Source organism: Vicia villosa, linkage group LG2, assembly GCF_029867415.1.
Source record: "Vicia villosa cultivar HV-30 ecotype Madison, WI linkage group LG2, Vvil1.0, whole genome shotgun sequence".
NCBI lineage: Eukaryota > Viridiplantae > Streptophyta > Magnoliopsida > Fabales > Fabaceae > Vicia > Vicia villosa.
The window spans coordinates 1,341,834-1,361,262 of record NC_081181.1 but is presented as its reverse complement, the minus strand read 5'-3'; the positions used below and the strand labels follow the sequence as shown (position 1 = coordinate 1,361,262).

Below are 19,429 nucleotides of genomic sequence, written 5' to 3'. Positions count from 1 at the left end.
AGAAGTCACCCTAGAACGAGGTCGGCAATAGTAATCTATGTGCTTAAGAACAAGTTAGGGAAATGATATAGAAGATCATTCTCCAAAAACTTGCAACACATGTAAAATAACAATAAAAAACAAGAAGGGATTAAGATAAAGAAGGATGGGGGAAATCACTATTAACCCTATAAATAATTTACATGATAAATAAACTTATAATAAAATGGGAAAATTTTTATCAATCATGTAATTGTGTTGGTACATGAAATTTAAATCATAGACACCACAATAACACAAATAAGACATAAAATTAAAGACCAAATGAAATGACACACTAAAAAAGTTTAATGCATACAAAAAAATTCAACATTATGCAGTTATTAGTTTGACTGTAAAAAAGTTTGGAAAGTAAATCTATTTCTTACGTATCCTAGACATATTTTTTTTCCTCTCTTCTGGACTATCAAACTATAAGTGATTTGACGTCACATGAGCAGCAAAGTTTTGTGAAGTAGCCAACACTTGATAGTACTTTGAACCTGTGTACGGTCCGTATTTTTTGTGTGGTAGGCTATGGGTTCTACCATTATCATCTTTTTTCTTCTTGAAATGAATCCCGACAGAAGTGTCACCATTAATGCTAACAAAAGTTATTTGGTTGGATGGTGGCTCATGTGACAAGGAGATTAGGATGATAAGTATCATTAAAAACAATCATATGCATAATATTGTTATAAATGTTGATGGCATCCTAATTATTATATACTGATGGTGATGGTGATACATTTGAATGAGAAAATTCAACTTCAAGAATTTTCATTGCTTTTCTTATTCCTGAAGCAAGACTACCATAATTATTGTTAGCAATTAATGATGAGGAATCTATGATTGAAGAATTGTTGAAGTGTATATTATTGTGGCCATATGCCCATTTACTATACCCAGTGTTAATGTTGGATTTTAGAGGAAGAGGAGGAAATGATGGTGGTGTGTTTTTGGAACCCATAGATGGAATAATGACATACAAAAAAAAAGCCAATTAACCAATTAACCACAGGGGTGCTAGTTTGATGTAGGGGTGTTCATGGTTCATGAACTATACTGAACCAAACCATATTTGTGGTTCGGATCATTTTGTAATAATCATTTCAATAAAAATTCAATTAACTGCTAAAATGGTTTCAATTCAATTTAAAACTGGTTTAGAACCAGTTTATATTTATAAACTAGTTTATAATCAGTTTGCAATTTTAAACCAATTTATATTTTAAACTCTTTTAAAATCAATTTTTTAATTTTATAAAAAATTAAATTTTTATATATTAAAAAATAATATTTTCAAAAATGGTTACTTTAGATCATCAGATTAAATACGGCCTAAATTATTTCAATACTAATTGTTACATTAGATTTTGATCGGAAGTCTTTCTTTTATTTTATTTTTTAATCAGATTTTACGCTTCCTCTGCTGTATATTTACTACTGCACCATTTTCTACAAATCTTTTTACCTAAATTATTTTTAGCATCTTCAAACAAAATAAAAAAAAAGAAAATAAAAATGAATTATTTATGATTAAAAAAAATCTTCATCCTATTAAACAAATAGTCAAAGCACTTTTTCTCTTTAGTCAACTGTTCTATACTCAATTTTTCAAATCATATAGTGAAATTGTTGGATCTAAGTATCTGAAGATATTGTTGTGTTTAAGTAACTACCACATTTTGAACAGTAATGACAAAGTAATGACAAACTTGCTTCAAATAACCAATAAATTGTGTTTCCATAATTTTATAATTCTTAAATTGGCAGAATATAATATTAGAAAGAGAATTGTTCCAGTAAATAAATACAATACTCCAATAAAAAAAATTTTACGATTTTTTTTTTATTTTCAGATTTTTTTTCTCAATTTCTTTTTTTAACTTTTTTATTTCAAACTTTCAAAAATATTATTAATTTTTAGTTTCAATTTTTTTTACTTTCAATTGATTTTTTATGTGAGACTAATTTATATAATTAAACCAGTTTATAAAAGAAAACTGGTTCTAAACTAGTTTTAAACCAAATTTGAATTGTTTAAATTAAATGGTTCAGTTCATTAACCATTTAAATGGTTCAGGTTTTTTATGGTGCAATGCAGTTTAGTTTAAGTATACAACCCAGTTAATTATATTTTTGAACACCCTTAGTTTGATGGTGTGGTGACCTGTGGTTTGTCATCCCTCAATTTATTGCACTCGATTTATTATTATGAGTTTTTCTATGATACTCCCTCCGTTTTTTATTATAAGTCATTTTGGAAAAAAAATTGTATTTAAATATAAGTCGTTTTGCAATTCCAATGAATAATTAATGCTACTTTTCCTATTATATCCTCAAATATTTATTATTCTCTCTTCTTTCAATTATATAAATTTATTTTCCATATGTCATTAATGAAGGATAATTTTGTAAAAACCTTATTTTTTTTTTGTGTAAGCAAGAAATATATTAGAGGGAGAACTAAGGGTTCTCCAACCTTTTTACACGAGGAACGGGCTCAAAAACCCGACAAAAAGAAAAGAAAAATTACCCACCAATTAATCTACAAGAGAAAAGAAATGGGATCTTTACAAAACTCATAGAAAGAATAATTGGGGTGGGTAATTTTACCGCAAAAAGACCACTTCCAAGCTACCGTCTTAATATTCCACACCATGTCGTTTAAACTCCAACCAACATCCCGAAAGCAAGCACCATTTCTAATCAACCAAATAGACCAAGTGGTAGCTAACCAAACAACATCCTCCTTGTTATGCTTCACTTTGTTTGACCGAAAAAACGAATGCCATTCCATAAAAGAAGCCAAACAATCTTCCTCCATACTAACCAATTTGCCTACCCAAACGGCTATTTCGGTCCAAATCCTCTTAACGGTAAGACATTCAAAGAAGGAATGGTTCCTACTCTCTAAGCCAAGACCACAAAATAAACACTTAAGGTTATCAATAGAGAAAAAATACCTTTTAGCAACAAAAGATCCTTTGTTGGAAGTCTATCAAGAAATAATCTCCAACCAAAAACTTTAATCTTGAAAGGTATTTCCGCTTTCCATACAACAATTATTGTTTTTCTTAATCTATGTGAAAAGTCTAAAACGACTTATAATAAAAAACGGAGGGAGTATATAAATTTACACATATTAAAAAATTTAAAATGATAAATTTGTCTTGAAACTTGTGTACTTTATATTAAATGTATAACTTTTTAATAAATAATTAATGTTTTTTTTAGTGAATAGTTACTAATTTTAGTTGCCTAAATATGTGCAATATTGCACATGTTAGATAAACCCTTTTATAAATAACTATGAAAAAAATTTATTAACTTATTTTATTGATTCAGCTATTACGATTTGACTAATAGTCTGAATTAACTAATTTTATTGATTCAGCTATTACGATTTGACTAATAGTCTCAAATATTTGTAAGCTAATAATATTTAGATAATTCCCATAAATATAAATATAATTGTGGATAGAATTAAATAATTTTATTGATTCAACTAAAATAATTGACTAATAGTGTTAAGACATCCTTCCAACCATATCTTCACATAATGACTTCATACTTATATCCTTTTAATTTCCATAACTATCAATATATAAGTCTATTTCTTAATTACTAGATGCGAGTGTTTATGTAAAATATTAATGATAAGATAATTCTAGAACACCAAATATACAAAATGGCAACTTCAATACACTATTTGTGAAATCATCTAAATGTATTAATATTAAGAAATACAATAATAGGTTAAACTCATATAACTTGTCAAAATATTTATTTTAAATTGTTTGTGATAAAATTATTCTAAATTATACTAATACTTTTACACTATCAAGAGAAGATTGCTAATTTGGTTTTATATTCTATAATCTAATATTTATTATTATATTAATTTAATTTTTATAAATGATATTTATTAAAGGATGATTATAAAAAATTAAAAATCATTTTTATTCTCAAATACATAGTATTAAAATTAAAATATACTATTAAACTACTAGTAATATATAGTATTAAATAAAATATAGTATTAAACATAATTTGTATATATTATTTCCAAAAAAACATAATTTTTATACAATGTATTATTTTAATAAAATATAGTATTAAATTAAAATATAGTATTAAATAAATATATTAATAAACATAATTTGTATACAATGTATTATTTCAGTGACATATATGGTATTAAATTATCATATACTATTAAACTAAATATAGTATTAAACATATTTTTATATACAATGTATTGTTTCAGTGAAACAAGTATTAAATTAAAATATAGTATTAAACTAAGTATAATATTAAACATGATTTATATACAATGTATTGTTTAAGTGAAAATAGTATTAAGTTAAAATATAGTATTAAACTAGATATAGTATTTAAAATAATTTATATACAATGTATTATTTTAGTGAAATATAATATTGAATTAAAATATAGTATTAAACTAAATATAGTATTAAACATAATTTGTATACAATAAATATATAGTATAAACCATAATTTGTAAACAATGTATTATTTCTATAAGTATAATATTAAATTAAAATATAGTATTATATTAAATATGTTATTAAATATATATGTATATTATGAGAATTATTTAATGATAAAAAACATAAAATGATAAATGGAGTGCTATAAATTGAGGGATGACATACCACAAGTCTCCGCCTCATTTTGTGTTTAATTGGATTGATATGTCATTGATTTCATCCATGGATTGCCGAGCATAATAAATGGGTATATGGCCACAACACCAATACAAACTCATTCGACATTTCATTCATAGATTCCTCATCATCAATTCCTATTAATAGTTATGGTAGTCCAGAGTGCTACAAAGTGTTGACTATTTCACATGATGTGAAAAACGATATCAAGAACAAAGTATAATAGGGAATTAGAGAGGAGAAGAAGAACACAAGAATTGGTTATAACTACACTACTCTTTCACTTTCTCTTAAAACAAGATTACAAGTTTACAAGAATAACAAATAACCTCTCTCACCCTAAATTAGGATTTGCAGCTTACAATGATGAGAGACTAGTATGCTATTTATAATAAAATCTAACATACTAACTAACGGGCTTTTTCAGCAAGGCCCATTACACAAGCCAACTTAATAAACAAGCTAACTTAACAAATTAGGGTTTAAACACTAAAACCTAATTTAACATGCTAACAACCCTAGCATCTTCGACACCTGCATACTCGACCCATCTTCGACTACAACATGCACACTTCGACATCAGTATGTGAGCAACCTTCGACGTCATGCTTAACCCTATCGAACTGTCGAACAAGAAACTACCCTTCGATCATACTAGAGTTCGATCCAATATCTCACAAATCTCCACCTTGGACCTAACTCTACAACGTCAAGGGAACAAACTAGCTTTCTTCATGCAGCTTTATCAACTGCATACAGTGGAAAAACTTGCAACTCGGCAATGTCTTGGTGATCATATCAGCAGCATTGTCTTCAGTCGAAACCTTCAGCACTTGGACTTCTCCACGCTCGATTACTCCTCTGACGAAATGCAGCCTTACATCAATATGCTTAGTTCGCTTCATGCAGCCTTACAAGTATATTGCACTTTGACTATCACATTTAACAGTGATACCTCGACCTTGAAGTTTCAGCTCCTTCGCAAAACCTTCAAGCCACAATGCTTCTTTCACAGCTTCAGTTAGGGCAATATACTCCGCTTTAGTGGTTGATAGAGCAACAACCTTCTGAAGTGTTGCTTTCCAACTAATTGCAGTGCCAAACATAGTGAAAACATATCCAGAAATGGATTTTCTGGAATCCATACAATCTTCATAATCAGAGTCGACATATCCTTCTATTATTGCTTTACTATCTTCACCCAAGGCTCCACCATAAATTAGGACTCTATTCAGAGATCCATTTATGTACCTTAAAATCCACTTCAATGCTTTCCAGTGAGCCTTTCCAAGATTCGCCATGTACCTGCTTACAAAACTTACTGCATATGCTATGTCGGGTCTAGTACAGACCATAACATACATCAAAGAACCAACTATATTAGCATACAGAATGCTATTCATATAGGCTCTTTCAACATCAATATTGGGACACTGATCAATACTCAGCTTGAATTGAGAGTTTGTTGGAGTCACAACTGGCTTCGAATTCGACATATCAAACTTTTCGAGAATCTTTCGTAGATATGCTTCTTGAGATAAGCATAACTTCGACTTCTTTCTATCTCTTCGAATGTCAATTCCAAGAATCCTAGAAGCAGCTCCCAGATCCTTCATATCGAACTCCTTATTGAGTTCAGCCTTCACCCTCATTACATCTTCAACATTGTTGCTTTCTATGAGAATATCATCCACATAAAGCAACAAAATAACAAATGAATTACCAGGTCGAAATCTGAAGTAAACGCAGTGGTCGAACTGACTTCTAATGAAACTTATGTGTGCCATGAACTTGTCGAATCTCCTATTCCACTGTCGAAGAGATTATTTCAGCCCATACAAAGATCTCTTTAACTTGCACACATAATCTTCCTTCCCCTTTTCGACATACCCTTCAGGTTTCCTCATCAGGATCATTTCATCTAGATCACCATACAAGAATGCAATCTTCACATCCATCTGTTCCAGTTCAAGATCGAACTGTGCCACCATGGCAAGCAACATTCGAATGGACCTATGCTTCACAACAGGAGAAAATACATCATTGAAGTCGACACCTTCTTTCTGAGTGAAACCCCTTGCGACTAACCTTGCCTTGTATCTTTTCGACGTCACTCCTTTAATTCCTTCCTTAACTTTGAAAATCCATTTACAGCTGACTAACCTTGCCCCATCAGGTTTCTTGATCAGTTCCCAAGTATGATTATCATGAAGAGATTTCATCTCATCATCCATGGCCTTCAGCCATTCAGTCTTATTTCGACTCCTCATAACTTCCTTATAGTCTCTAGGTTCTTCGTCTAGAACCTCACTTGCAGAGATTAAGGCATAAGCTATAAGATATGCATATCTAAGTTTCTGAGGTGGCTTGATGGCTCTTCTCGACCTATCTCTTGACAATAGGTAGTCATCGACAGTTTCCTCAATTTTCTCAGCATCTTCTGCTTCTTCGACTTCATCAGGGATATGCAATTCAGCATCAACATGCTCCACCTCAACAGGAATCTCTACCTGTTCTAGCTCTTCTGCACTTCGACCATCATCCTCAGTTTTCTTGAAAGCCATTTCAGCTTCATTGAAAACTACATCTCGATTGGTGATACACCTCCTGTGACCTGGCTCTAGGCACCATAGCCTATAAGCTTTGACTCCTTCAGGGTATCCCATGAACATGCATTTCAGAGCTCTAGGTTCGACCTTGTCTTGCCTAATGTGGGCATAGGCTATGCAGCCAAATACTCTCAGTTTGTCGAGATCTGGTGGATGTCCCGACCAAACTTCTTCAGGTGTCTTCATATCTAACGCTGTCGAAGGACATCTATTTCTCAGATATGTTGTTGTCGAAACAACCTCAGCCCAGAACACCTTCTTTAACCCTACAGTAGTCAACATGCATCTGACTCTCTCCAAAATAGTTCGATTAAACCTTTCAGCCAAACCATTTTGCTGTGGAGTACCTACAGTAGTTCTGTGCCTTGTAATACCAGAGGCAGCACAAAAACTGTCGAATGCCTCATTGCAAAATTCAAGGCCATTGTCGGTTCTCAACCTCTTGACCTTTCTGCCAGTCTGATTTTCAACCAGAGTCTTCCAACTTTTGAAATTCTCAAAAGTTTCATCCTTAGTCTTCTGGATGAATACCCATAATTTTCTGGAATAATCATCTACTATGGATAGAAAATACCTTGCTCCTGAATGTGATGGACACCTTGCAGGTCCCCAAAGATCAGCATGGATGTAATCAAGGGATCCATGTGTTCTTTGTTTGCCTTTGTTGAACTTCACTCTGCAAGATTTTCCAAGTACACAGAGTTCACAAAACTTCAGCTTTTCGACTTTGTCTCCACTAAGCAGATTTTGTTTCCCTAATTCGACCAGACCCCTTTCACTGATATGGCCCAATCTCATGTGCCATATTTCTGTCTTCGACAATGGCTTCGTGGATGCAACGTTTGTCGAACCACTTACAACTTCATCCTCAAGGGTATACAAGCCTTGTTTCTTCACGCCTCTCAAGACTTCCTTCGAACCCTTCATGACTCTTAGGATACTTTTTTCTCCTTGGAAAACATATCCTTTCTTCTCGAATTCACCAAGAGAAAGTAGATTTCTCTTCAAATCAGAAACATACCTGACTTCAGTCAACAACCTTATTGATTCATCATGGAGTTTGAACCTCGCAGATCCAACACCTGCAATCTTGCAAGCCTTGTTGTTTCCCAGCAATACTGATCCACCATATTGATCACATAATTCCTCGAACAAGTCATTGTTTGGAGTCATGTGCCAAGTGCAACCTGAATCCATAATCCACTATCTTCTCGAGTCACTTCTTGAAACCACAAGAACATCAGATGATTCAAAATCATCTTAAACAATGGCTGCATTGCCATTATCCTTACCTCCATGATCTTTTAGGCGTTCAGGGCACACCTTTCTTGTGTGACCCTCCTTCTTACAATGATAGCATCGAATGCCAGATGCTTCGCCACTGTAAGACTTCGATTGGATTTAGCCCTTCTTCTTGTCAAACTTACCATCCTTTCGTAAGAGTTTTTCTTTAACGGCAAAACCTTCGCCAACAGTCGAAGGTTTATGCTCCTTTCGTTCGTTCAGGTCCTTTGAATACAAGGCTGATTGAACTTCTTCAAGCGTCAGGGACTCTCTTCCATACAAGAGAGTTTCTTTGAAGTGAGCATGTGATCGAGGCAAAGAACACAATAGTAACAGCGCTTGATCTTTATCATCGATCTTCACATCAATACTTTCAAGATCAATAATCAGCTTGTTGAACATATCCAACTGCTCAGCCAACACTTTGTCTTCAATCATCTTGAATGAATACAAAGCTTGCTTCAGGTAGAGTCGATTTACCAGCGATTTGGTCATATACAAACTTTCAAGTTTCACTCATAACCCTAATGCCGTCGTCTCCTTTGATACCTGCCGGAGAACCTTATCACCAAGGCTCAACAAAATTGCGCTGTGTTCTTTCTCGATCATATTCGTCTTCTCCGCTGCCGTCAATTCTGCATCCGTCTTCTCCGTTTACCTTTTATAGCTCTTTTTAGACAAGCCAATTCTCTCCTCCAATGACGAAACAAGGTTAAAATCCCCGCCAATGCACCACGAGCCGTTAATGCTCCTTCTCTTCACATCCACAAGCCTCCTCCAAGAATTCACTCTAACTTTATGATCACAAGAAGCATAGACATTTACAAAATACAATCTCCTATTCTCTTTTTCCACGCAAACTCCTAAAAACCCTTCTCCTCAAAAACTACATATGAGCTTGAAAAAATCTTTCCTCCACATAATAAGGATACCTCCCGATGCTCCCACGGCATCCCTATGCGACCAATCCACACTCTCATCCCCCCATAATTCTTTCACATAAGAATGCTGTATATTATGCAGTTTAGTTTCTTGTAAAAAAGCAACATCCACCGAGCCTCTTTGAATGTTGTAACCTATCCTTTTTCTCTTAACCCTCAACCCTCCACCTCGAATGTTTAGAGAGAAAATAATCATCTCAACTCCTTGTTGGTATCCTTCAAAACCTCCCCCCCTTCTCCATCCCGCCTCTCCATTTCCTCTAACTTTAGAATGGGATTAAACATCGATGAAGCATTAGTTATTCCCAACTTATTCATAGAATTCCACAGGCCCACCGAAGAATTTCCTAAACCCCTTTTGATCACTCTTGCATTACAATTTCTCACCTCGGAATGAGTTAGAGAGTCTTCTGAAAAAGACCTATCCTCCAAATTGCCACCAAACCCAATCGTAGAATCACTGCCCGAGTTCAGAGGAAAATCCATCTCAGCAGGGTAAGAAAAATTCTCCACTCTAACGCCCAAGTTCAAAATGTCTCTCATTTGTTTCCTGACTTTTTTGGAATTCTTCAGTCTGGTGCACTGGTCGTCGAAGCACAAAAACTTATCCTCCCCTCTTTCCTTTCCTACGTCCCGCACGTCACCATCCATGCACTCAACGTTAAAGAACTTCTTTTCAATGTCGGGTCCCACCTTGCCTCCTATAGAATTATTAGAAAAGTCCTTCCTATTTTTTTCAGCCAGCTGTAAAGGGTTACTAGAAGCAAAAATAGGATTTGGTAAATTTGGGCCCATCCTCACAATCGCCTCTGGCCCAAATAGAGTGGGCCGCCCTTTTCTCCTATCCTTATCAAAAGAAGAAGTTTCTATCTCCTCAGACTCTGTCTCCCTCGCCGCTTCCCTGTTTTTGTGAAACTCCTTTCCATTAAATGCCACTTCCATGGTACAGTCCACCCTAGAAAAGCTTTCACTTGAAATACTCTCTGATCTGCTCTGGAAACAACCTTTTGTCTCTGAATCGTTCCCTTTGAGACCTACTACCTTAGCCCCTTTCACATCATACTTTACACCCTGCTTCTCTGAACACCTTCTCTCTCTACTTCTGACACAAACCGAAGGGTCAATCTCGTTTGCGCCGTAGCCCACGCCCCCTACCGGTTCCAGATAATCTGCCGGTTCTTCTCTCACCACCGTTTGATCAACCTCTTCCTGAACCTCCGAACAAGACTCCGGTTCCGACCACTCTTCATCCTCCGAAACCACCGTCGAACCGTCCATATCTCCCACCCTCATCGTCGTGTCTTCCTTCACCAAACAATGAAACGTCTCGCCGTCAATGGAAACCACGATTTTCTGGTTAATCGTTTCCAGTTTGTCCGTGAAAATCAGCAAATTAGTAACATCCATCCTTATCTGTTGCTCCTCTAAAACATCCCCGTTGGTCACCACCCCAATGTCAGAAAGGAGAAGCTCGCAAAAGCTTCTGTTCCTCACAAAGCATGGTATACCGTAAATGGACACCCACACAGATCTGGATAGGTTATTGTCGGAAATCACTACAAATTTGATAGCCCAGAAGAAAGAAAAAAGAGATATATGTCTAGGACCATTAAAAAAAAATCAGATCTTTAGATTTATAAACTTGATATTGGACAAATTACTTTTGTTTATGATGTTCCATCTAGTTACAAAACTTCTTTATAGTGAAACTAATTTTTTTATGCAATAAACTTTTTTAGCGTGTGCCTTCATTTGGTCTTTAACTTTATGTCTTATTTGTGTTATTATGGTGTCTACGATTTAAATTCCATGTACCAACACATTACATGATTATTAATTTTTTTCCATTTTAATTATATGTTTATTTATCATGTCAATTATTTATATGCTTCACCACAGAGGCGTTTTGCATTAAGATTGTATGCAGGGACGGAGTTAGAAAATTAGAATAGTGAGGGCAATATTTACTTATAAATTTGTAATTATTTTTAATTTTTCTTATATTTGAAATAATTTTTTAATTAAAATACCATATTTTATATTTAAAATAGTAAATAAATATGTTAAACTTAAGTGCAAAATATTGTACATGTATCTTTTAAAGTGGAAACTAGGTAAAAGAAAAATAAACTATGTAAAATAAAAATAAAATAAAAAAATATATGTTATTAATAGTATTTTTTTTAAAAGTTAAATAAACAAAGATAAATAGAAAAATATGTGGTATTAATAGTATGTTTTTTCTAAAAGTTAAATAAATAAAAATAAAAGAAAAAGGGGGGAGATATACATCACGTTTTTTCTAAATGTTAAGTAAATAAAATTATATTTAAAAGGTGGGAGATATAGATTAATTTATTAGTTGTATATATTTTTTTTAATATATCATGAGGGAAAGGCACGTGCATATATATATATATATATATATATATATATATATATATATATATATATATATATATATATATATATTAGAAACACATGGTAACATTATATGGTATAAATATTAAAAACATAGTCTCGAGAATCAAAAGAAGTGGGGGTACATGCCTACTTTTTTTTTAACGTGGCTCCGTCTTTGATTGTATGTTTTTTTTTTTTTTTATAAGCAAAGTTTATTAAATAGAGTATAAGGGGTACTCAACCCGATACAATAACGCTTAGTCAAAAATTAGAAAATCAAGAGGTGAATGTAACCAAAAATACAAAGTGGTACAACATGCTCCTCTATTGCCAATGCTATGCCATGACCAAGCCATCACTTTGATGTTCATTAATAAATCGTCAAGCACCAACCGATCGCCTTTGAATATGATCTTGTTTCTCCATGTCCATATTATCCACACAGTAGCTAACCAAACTAAGTATAATTTCTTCTTCTTTATCTTCCCCTGTAAGGCTTGAGTGAAATTCCTCAAGTGATGCACACCAACAAAATCCTTCATGTCTTTGATATCCAACCAAACATAGATGTTGCTCCACACCTTTTGAATTATCTTGCATTTGAACAAAAGATGATCAAGGTCTTCTGCCTTCTCATCACAGAATACACAAAGTTCTTGTTCATTTCGAATTATCCCTCTTTTTACCAATTGGTCTTTTGTAGGTAACCTATTAAGCGCTATCCTTCAACCGAAAACCTTCAATCTTGATGGAATGTTAGTCTTCCAAATTTTTTTGAGTGCTAACTTTGATTGTATGTGATGTACTAAGACCTTTCTTGAAATGGTGATGATTAGTACTAATATGGAGAAAAGTATTTTCCACTTTTATGATGGTCATTTGTAAGTTAAATTTGTTTGTGACAGTATATTTGTAACGACTCTAATAGTAAATTTTTGTGTGATGCTGGTTGCAATTTGAAAATGATATTAATTTTTTTTTTCAATTTAAAAATTTTCACGATATATTTTGCTGTTGTTTTTTGGTTCTCCTTTATTTTCTTTTCTTTTTTCTAGCAAATAGGTTAATATATTTATCAATATAAATGTATGGAAAAAAAGAGCAACCAAAAATAATCAAACAATAATTTTATTTTCAAATACTATACATACATTAAACAATTTTATTTGAAATATGTTAAAGTATTGGGTGGAACTGTAGTAATAAAAAAAAATTATTTGCAAACATGGTAGATTGATAATTAGTTTGAAAAGTATGATATTTTAGTTTTTTTTTAAAAAAGCAAATGAATTAAGAAATCGCACTAGGGGTGCAATCCTTACACCAAATTACAAGTTCGAAAAACAACCTAGCGGTAACTTGTACCACTCATAAAAACTAGAAAAAGGAGAGGACAAACTTATTCTAGCTAGCCAACTCCAGGAGAAAAACATAACATTATAAACCACCATTTCAAAACTAAAAGAAACTTGCTCGAAAATAATAGAATTGCGCATGATTCAAATGCTCCAAATTAAGGATATCCAAATAATATCAATCTTCACCCTATCCTTGGCTAACTTGACCTTCTCCTGAACAACGAGAAACTCGTTGAACTCTTGCAAAAAAAAAAAAATAGTAGTTTGGTAAAAAAATTCGGATCTTGCTACTTCAAAGACAATGTGTACAGTACTTTAGAGAGGGAAACTTTCACCTTTCTCTAAAATAATATGCATGCATGCATTAATTAACAATTTCGTAAATATTTACGACTATTTAATCAAGGATCTTGGGTATCAATTTACATCATCTAAATTGTATAAACCATTATTCATTCAAACTCACGAAATTCATTCATTCATACTCAAAAAGTTGCATCCATCGTAATGTTTTAAGATTTTGAAGAATTTACCACAGAAGAAATTACAAGGTCAAGTCGTGGACTAGGTTACTCTTTTACGATCTTTTTCGGTACTGTCTAAAATTATGCAAAGCAGTCGAACTACCGCACCACCTTCAGAATAAAACAACTTAGTTTTATATTGTATGGTTATTACTTGCATGATAGATACTCAGTCTAGAAATATACTCTCTGATTGTACTAAGACCATTCGAATATGGTATAAATACCATTGTAGTATTTGATATAATGACCAATCATGATAATTTCCCAAACAAAGAGAAATTTCAATAATTCTCCGAAGAGAATTCGATAATAGTCATTTGACAACTCAAAAGGATTTCTCAAACAAAGAGAAATTCGAATAATTCTCTAAAGAGAATCCAAAAATTATACTTAATAATTTCTCAACTCAAACAACGAGATATTGACATTATATTCTCTAAAGAGAATTCTAAAAAGTACTCGAGAAATTTTACAGAGTTATCGGTGTGTTTTGAACCGTGAAAGTTATAAACTCTCGTTCATTTTAATTGATAACTGATGAAAATTATTAACCCCACAATTTTTCTAATTATATTATTTATTAAAAAAATAAAATAAAATGTGTTTTTGGAATAAAAATAAGTCAGTCAAAATTGAGATATCCTCTTTATATATAGTGATAATTACTTTCCTTTTCTTAAAAAATATTCTATGTTATTAATTTTCTATTATGACTTTCCTTTTTTTAATTTTTCTATTTATGTTCTTAATTTCTTTTTTTTTTAAAATTTTTCTATGTTAATATTTTTTCAATTTTATTACTTTCTTTTTTTAAAAGAATTTCTATGTTAATAATTTTTCTATGTTATAGTTTCCTTTATTTATATTTTTCCTTATAATGTATTTTTTATGATAATATAAATGAGGGACGTTATTCATCCATGGATTTCAAAAACATATCATCATCTCCTCCTTCTTCTCTAGAATTCAACATGAACACTGACCACAACACAAATACACACTCTCACAATCTTTCATTGAAAGATTCTTCATCATCATTCGCTACCCATAATTACGGTAGTCATGCTCCTGGAATCCTGAAAGCAATGAAAATTCTTAAAGCTCAATTTTCTAATTCTAATGCGTTAACATCATCGCCATCAGCTTATAATAATGAGGATGTTATCAACAGTTACAACAACACTATGCAGATGAATGTTTTTTATGATGCTTATCATCCTAATCTCCTTGTCACGGGATCATCACAGTCACATGAACTACGTTACGATCAGACAGCTGTTGTTTCTGTAGATCGTGTTGCTTCGGCCAGGGTTTATTTCAAAAAGAAGAATACTGATGATGGTAGAACCCACAGCTTACCACACAAAAAATACGGACCGTACACATGTCCAAAATGCTACCAAGTGTTAGCTACTTCGCAGAAATTTGCTTCTCATGTCACATCAAATCACTACAAGTTTGAGAGTCCGAAAGAGAGAAAAAAGAGATGCATGTCAAGGACAAATAAGAAATCAAATATCCAAATACATAAGCAAACTACTTATGTTCCAGCTGCTCCATCTACTTATCAACCATATGTTGCTTCTCTCGTAAATAATGAAGATCAAATTCAAACTCAGTCTCTTTTGGCGCTTCCTCTCAATGGAGTTTAAATATGTTTGTACTAGTAATTAAATACTTTTTAGATAGTCAAGGTAATAACTACATGCATACTGTTGAATTTTTTGTATGCATTCTTAAGTTGTTTTACTGTATCTTTTTATTTGGTCGATCTTTAATTTCATGTCTAATTTGTCTTGTTGTGGTGTCTATGATTTAATTTAATATACCAATAAAATTGAATGATTGATAAATGTTTCCATCTTGCTGTGGATTGTATTTGAACTACTATAATATTTCCTTCCATCTCTTTATCATTTTGACACTAATAAATATGTATTTTGTTTTGTCTCAAGTAAGAATTTGATCAAAATGAATAGGAGTTTACAAAGCTATCAACTAATACTATTAAAACACTTATAAATGGAATATTGTTAATAAATAACTTTAAATTTCAAAATATTTTCATGTTTTTAATATCTTATAGAAAATAATTATTTTAAAAATTCACAAATTGAACACAAAATGCAAGCACCTACTTCTATCTAGGGGTGGCAAAACGGGCCGTGGCCCGCGGGGCCGGCCCGCCACCCGCCAAAAAATGGCGGGTTGGGTTGGGATTTTAGGCCCGCCGCTCGCCAAATCTCGACCCGCAAAAACCCGCCGCCCGCCATACCCGCCCCGCCAAAGCCCGCCGCCCGCCAAAACCCGTCTCTCCTCCAAAATTCACTCTTTTTTTAGTTAATTCTAGTAATTTTAATTCTTGATAGTTTATTTTATACATTTATTTATAAATATATGTAATATTTTTTAAGTAAATTTGTTTAAAAGTTGCTTTTATAAAAAATTGTTTTAAAAAATAAGTAAAAAGTTTAATTAAAAGGTAAAAAAAGCCTATTAATCTATTAAAAAAATATAAATAAAAATAGGCGGGTAAGCCCGCCGCCCGCCAACCCGCCATCTTGGCGGGGCGGGCATGACTTTTATGCCCATTTTACTTGGCGGGCATGCCCGCCCCGCTCGTTTTTTGGAGGGCATAAGGCGGGGCGGGCGGCGGGCGGGGCGGGCGGCCCGTTTTGCCACCCCTACTTCTATCTACTATCAGCTTGATAATTACCATCAAAATTATCGCAGGTATACAATTTCAATCGAGAAGATTGTGATATTTTTTCCCAATATTAGGTTAACAAACGAGCACTTATTGACATTGATCCAAAGTGTCTTGTGAGATTATGTCGATAATTGAAGATACTTCAACTCAAAATCGAAATCTTTTTAAGTATTACATCCATCCTCCTACGCATGTTTAACTCATTTTTTATCAAAAAGATACTTCAAGCTCTTGTGGTCACTGAACATTGTGAAATGCACTCTGTACAAATAATGACGCCATACTTTTAGAGGAAACACAACAGCTGCCAACTCAAGATCACGCGTCAGATAGTTCTCTTCATGAGTTCTCAATTGTCTAGATGCGTAGGCTAACACTTGTCCATTTTGCATCATAACTCCGCCTAATCCTTTCTTGGATGCGTCAAAGTAAACTTCTTAAGGCTTATTCGGATCTTTCCTCATCTTAATTATGAGGATAATTTTGCAGCACAATAACCTGTACTTTGTATACAATATAAAAAATCTAAATTAAAAGTAACTTACTAAAAATTACAATGTATACATTGTATAAATATATGAATAATAAATAGTATTTAATATCATATTTAAAAAAAATGACTTACTAAATATGATATATTATTTAATTACACAATATTAAAAATTTAAAAAATTATTCTTCCCTTCCTTATTAATTATCTGATATTTTGTTCATTTCACACTCTTTAAATATTTAAGGGTTAAATAGTAATTCACCCCCTGTAATGTTAGCGAATTTTGTTTTTGCCCCCTCCCTACCCTTTGGCAACGGTTTTTTCAAAAAAACCGTTGCCAAAACCTGCCTTTGGCAACGGTAGGGGGGTAAACCAAAACTCGCTCATATTACAGGGGGGTAAACTACTATTAACCCAATATTTAAATAGTGTAATTAAAATTGTATAGAAATTAATTTTTTGGATGATTTTATGAAATTTTCATTTAATAATTATATATATATATATATATATATATATATATATATATATAATTAAATAAAATAATAAAAAATAGTAAATTATTGAATGTAAAACCAAATTATAAAAGATTAATATATATAATCTAGGCGTAAATAATTTTACATTAAAATATCACAATCATTCATGGATAATATTTAATATAAGACTAATATAAAAATTAAATAACTATAAAAACTTTAACAATTATATTTAATTGGCAGTGTAAAACATCTTTTATAAAGTTTGGTTTGGAATATAAATAACATGGTGCGGAATATTAAAATTTTGGCTTGGAGGTGGTTCTCTTTTGGTGATATTACCCATTTCAATTATGATTTTTATGATTTTAGTAAATACCCTTTGTCTTTTATGTCGTAGATATATTTAATTTGTAATACGTTTTGGATCGATAGTTACCTGTCTTGTGTAACAAGGTTGGAGAACCCTTGGTTCTCCCTTTTAATATATTATTTGTTTAAAAAAATAAAATAAAGTGGAATAGAAGAAAGGTGTTGTTAAGATTAGTATTTAGATATTTATTTAAATAAAATTAGGTATTGCAGAATATTAGTATGTGTCAGCTTATTGTTAGCTATTTTATTGCTTCAGTCAATATCAGTTCCTAGATTTTAGGTAGGAATAAACGGCTCTACATGTAATGGGCAGTTAGGGAGAGATCGTGTGATATTGTGTAAGCCTATTTATTGGCCTTTTCTTATTGGGTTAAATATGTTTTTGGTCCTTCTAAATATAGCGGTTTTCAACTTTAGTCCTTCTAAATATTTTCTTCAAAGAATGGTCCTCCTAAAAATTTTAATTTTAACTTTTGGTCCCTCATGGCAAAATCGTAGCTAAAATGGTCGCTAATTTCGTCGCTAAATTAAAAACTGTCGCTAAAACCGTCACTAAAACTGTCACTAAATTGAAAAAACCGTCGCTAAATTACAGGAGGGACCAAAAGTTAAAATTAAAATTTTTAGGAGGACCATTCCTTGAAGAAAATATTTTGAGGGACTAAATTTGAAAACCGCTATATTTAGAGGGACCAAAAACTTATTTAACCCTTTCTTATTCAATCAAGTAAGTTTTCCAGCATTTGATTCTAACATCTGGTATCAGAGCTGAAAATTTCACAAGAAACAGAGAGAGAAAGCAGATGGCGTCTGAAGGCAGTGATCGTTTTAATCTACCATCAATTCCTAAATTTGATGGTGATTATGATCACTGGAGCATGCTCATGGAGAACCTTCTCCGTTCGAAGGAGTATTGGATTGTGGTGACCAAAGGCCTCGTTCAACCCTCTGCAGGAGAAGCGCCGACGGCTGCACAGAGAAAGACGGCGGAAGAGATGCAGTTGAAGGACCTGAAAGCCAAGAATTACTTGTTTCAATCTATTGACAAGTCAATTCTGAAGACGATACCAAAGAAGGAAACATCAAAGCAAATCTGGGATTCAATGAAGATGAAATACCAGGGCAATGTTCGAGTCCAGCGAGCTCAACTCAATCGATTGTGCAGAGAGTTTGAGATCCTTGCCATGAAACAAGGAGAATCAATCAATGATTACTTCGGTAGGGTAATGGTGATTGCAAACGATATGAGGAATTGCGGGGAAGATATGACTGATGTTAAGGTCGTCGAGAAGATTTTGAGAACCCTCACTGAAAAGTGGAATTATATTGTGTGTTCCATTGAGGAAGCCAAAGATATGGACGAGCTTACCGTTGATAAGCTGCAAAGCTCCCTTCTTGTGCACGAGCAAAAATTCAAGAAGGAAGTAGATGAAGATCAAGCACTCGCGGTGGCATACGGTGAGAACTATGGTAGAAGAGGACGAGGCAGCCGAGGAGCTTTTAGAGGAGGAAGGGGAAGAGGAGGCAGAGGCCGACAA

The 19,429-nt window shown here is 32.9% G+C and overlaps 1 protein-coding gene across 1 annotated transcript; it reads left to right on the top strand.

Moving 5' to 3' along the window:
• The first annotated feature begins 14,754 nt into the window (after positions 1–14,754).
• Positions 14,755–15,486, top strand: LOC131646857 (uncharacterized). The gene has a single exon (XM_058916807.1). It carries the CDS (start codon positions 14,755–14,757, stop codon positions 15,484–15,486), a length of 732 nt encoding a protein of 243 aa, XP_058772790.1.
• The last annotated feature ends 3,943 nt before the right edge of the window (positions 15,487–19,429 follow it).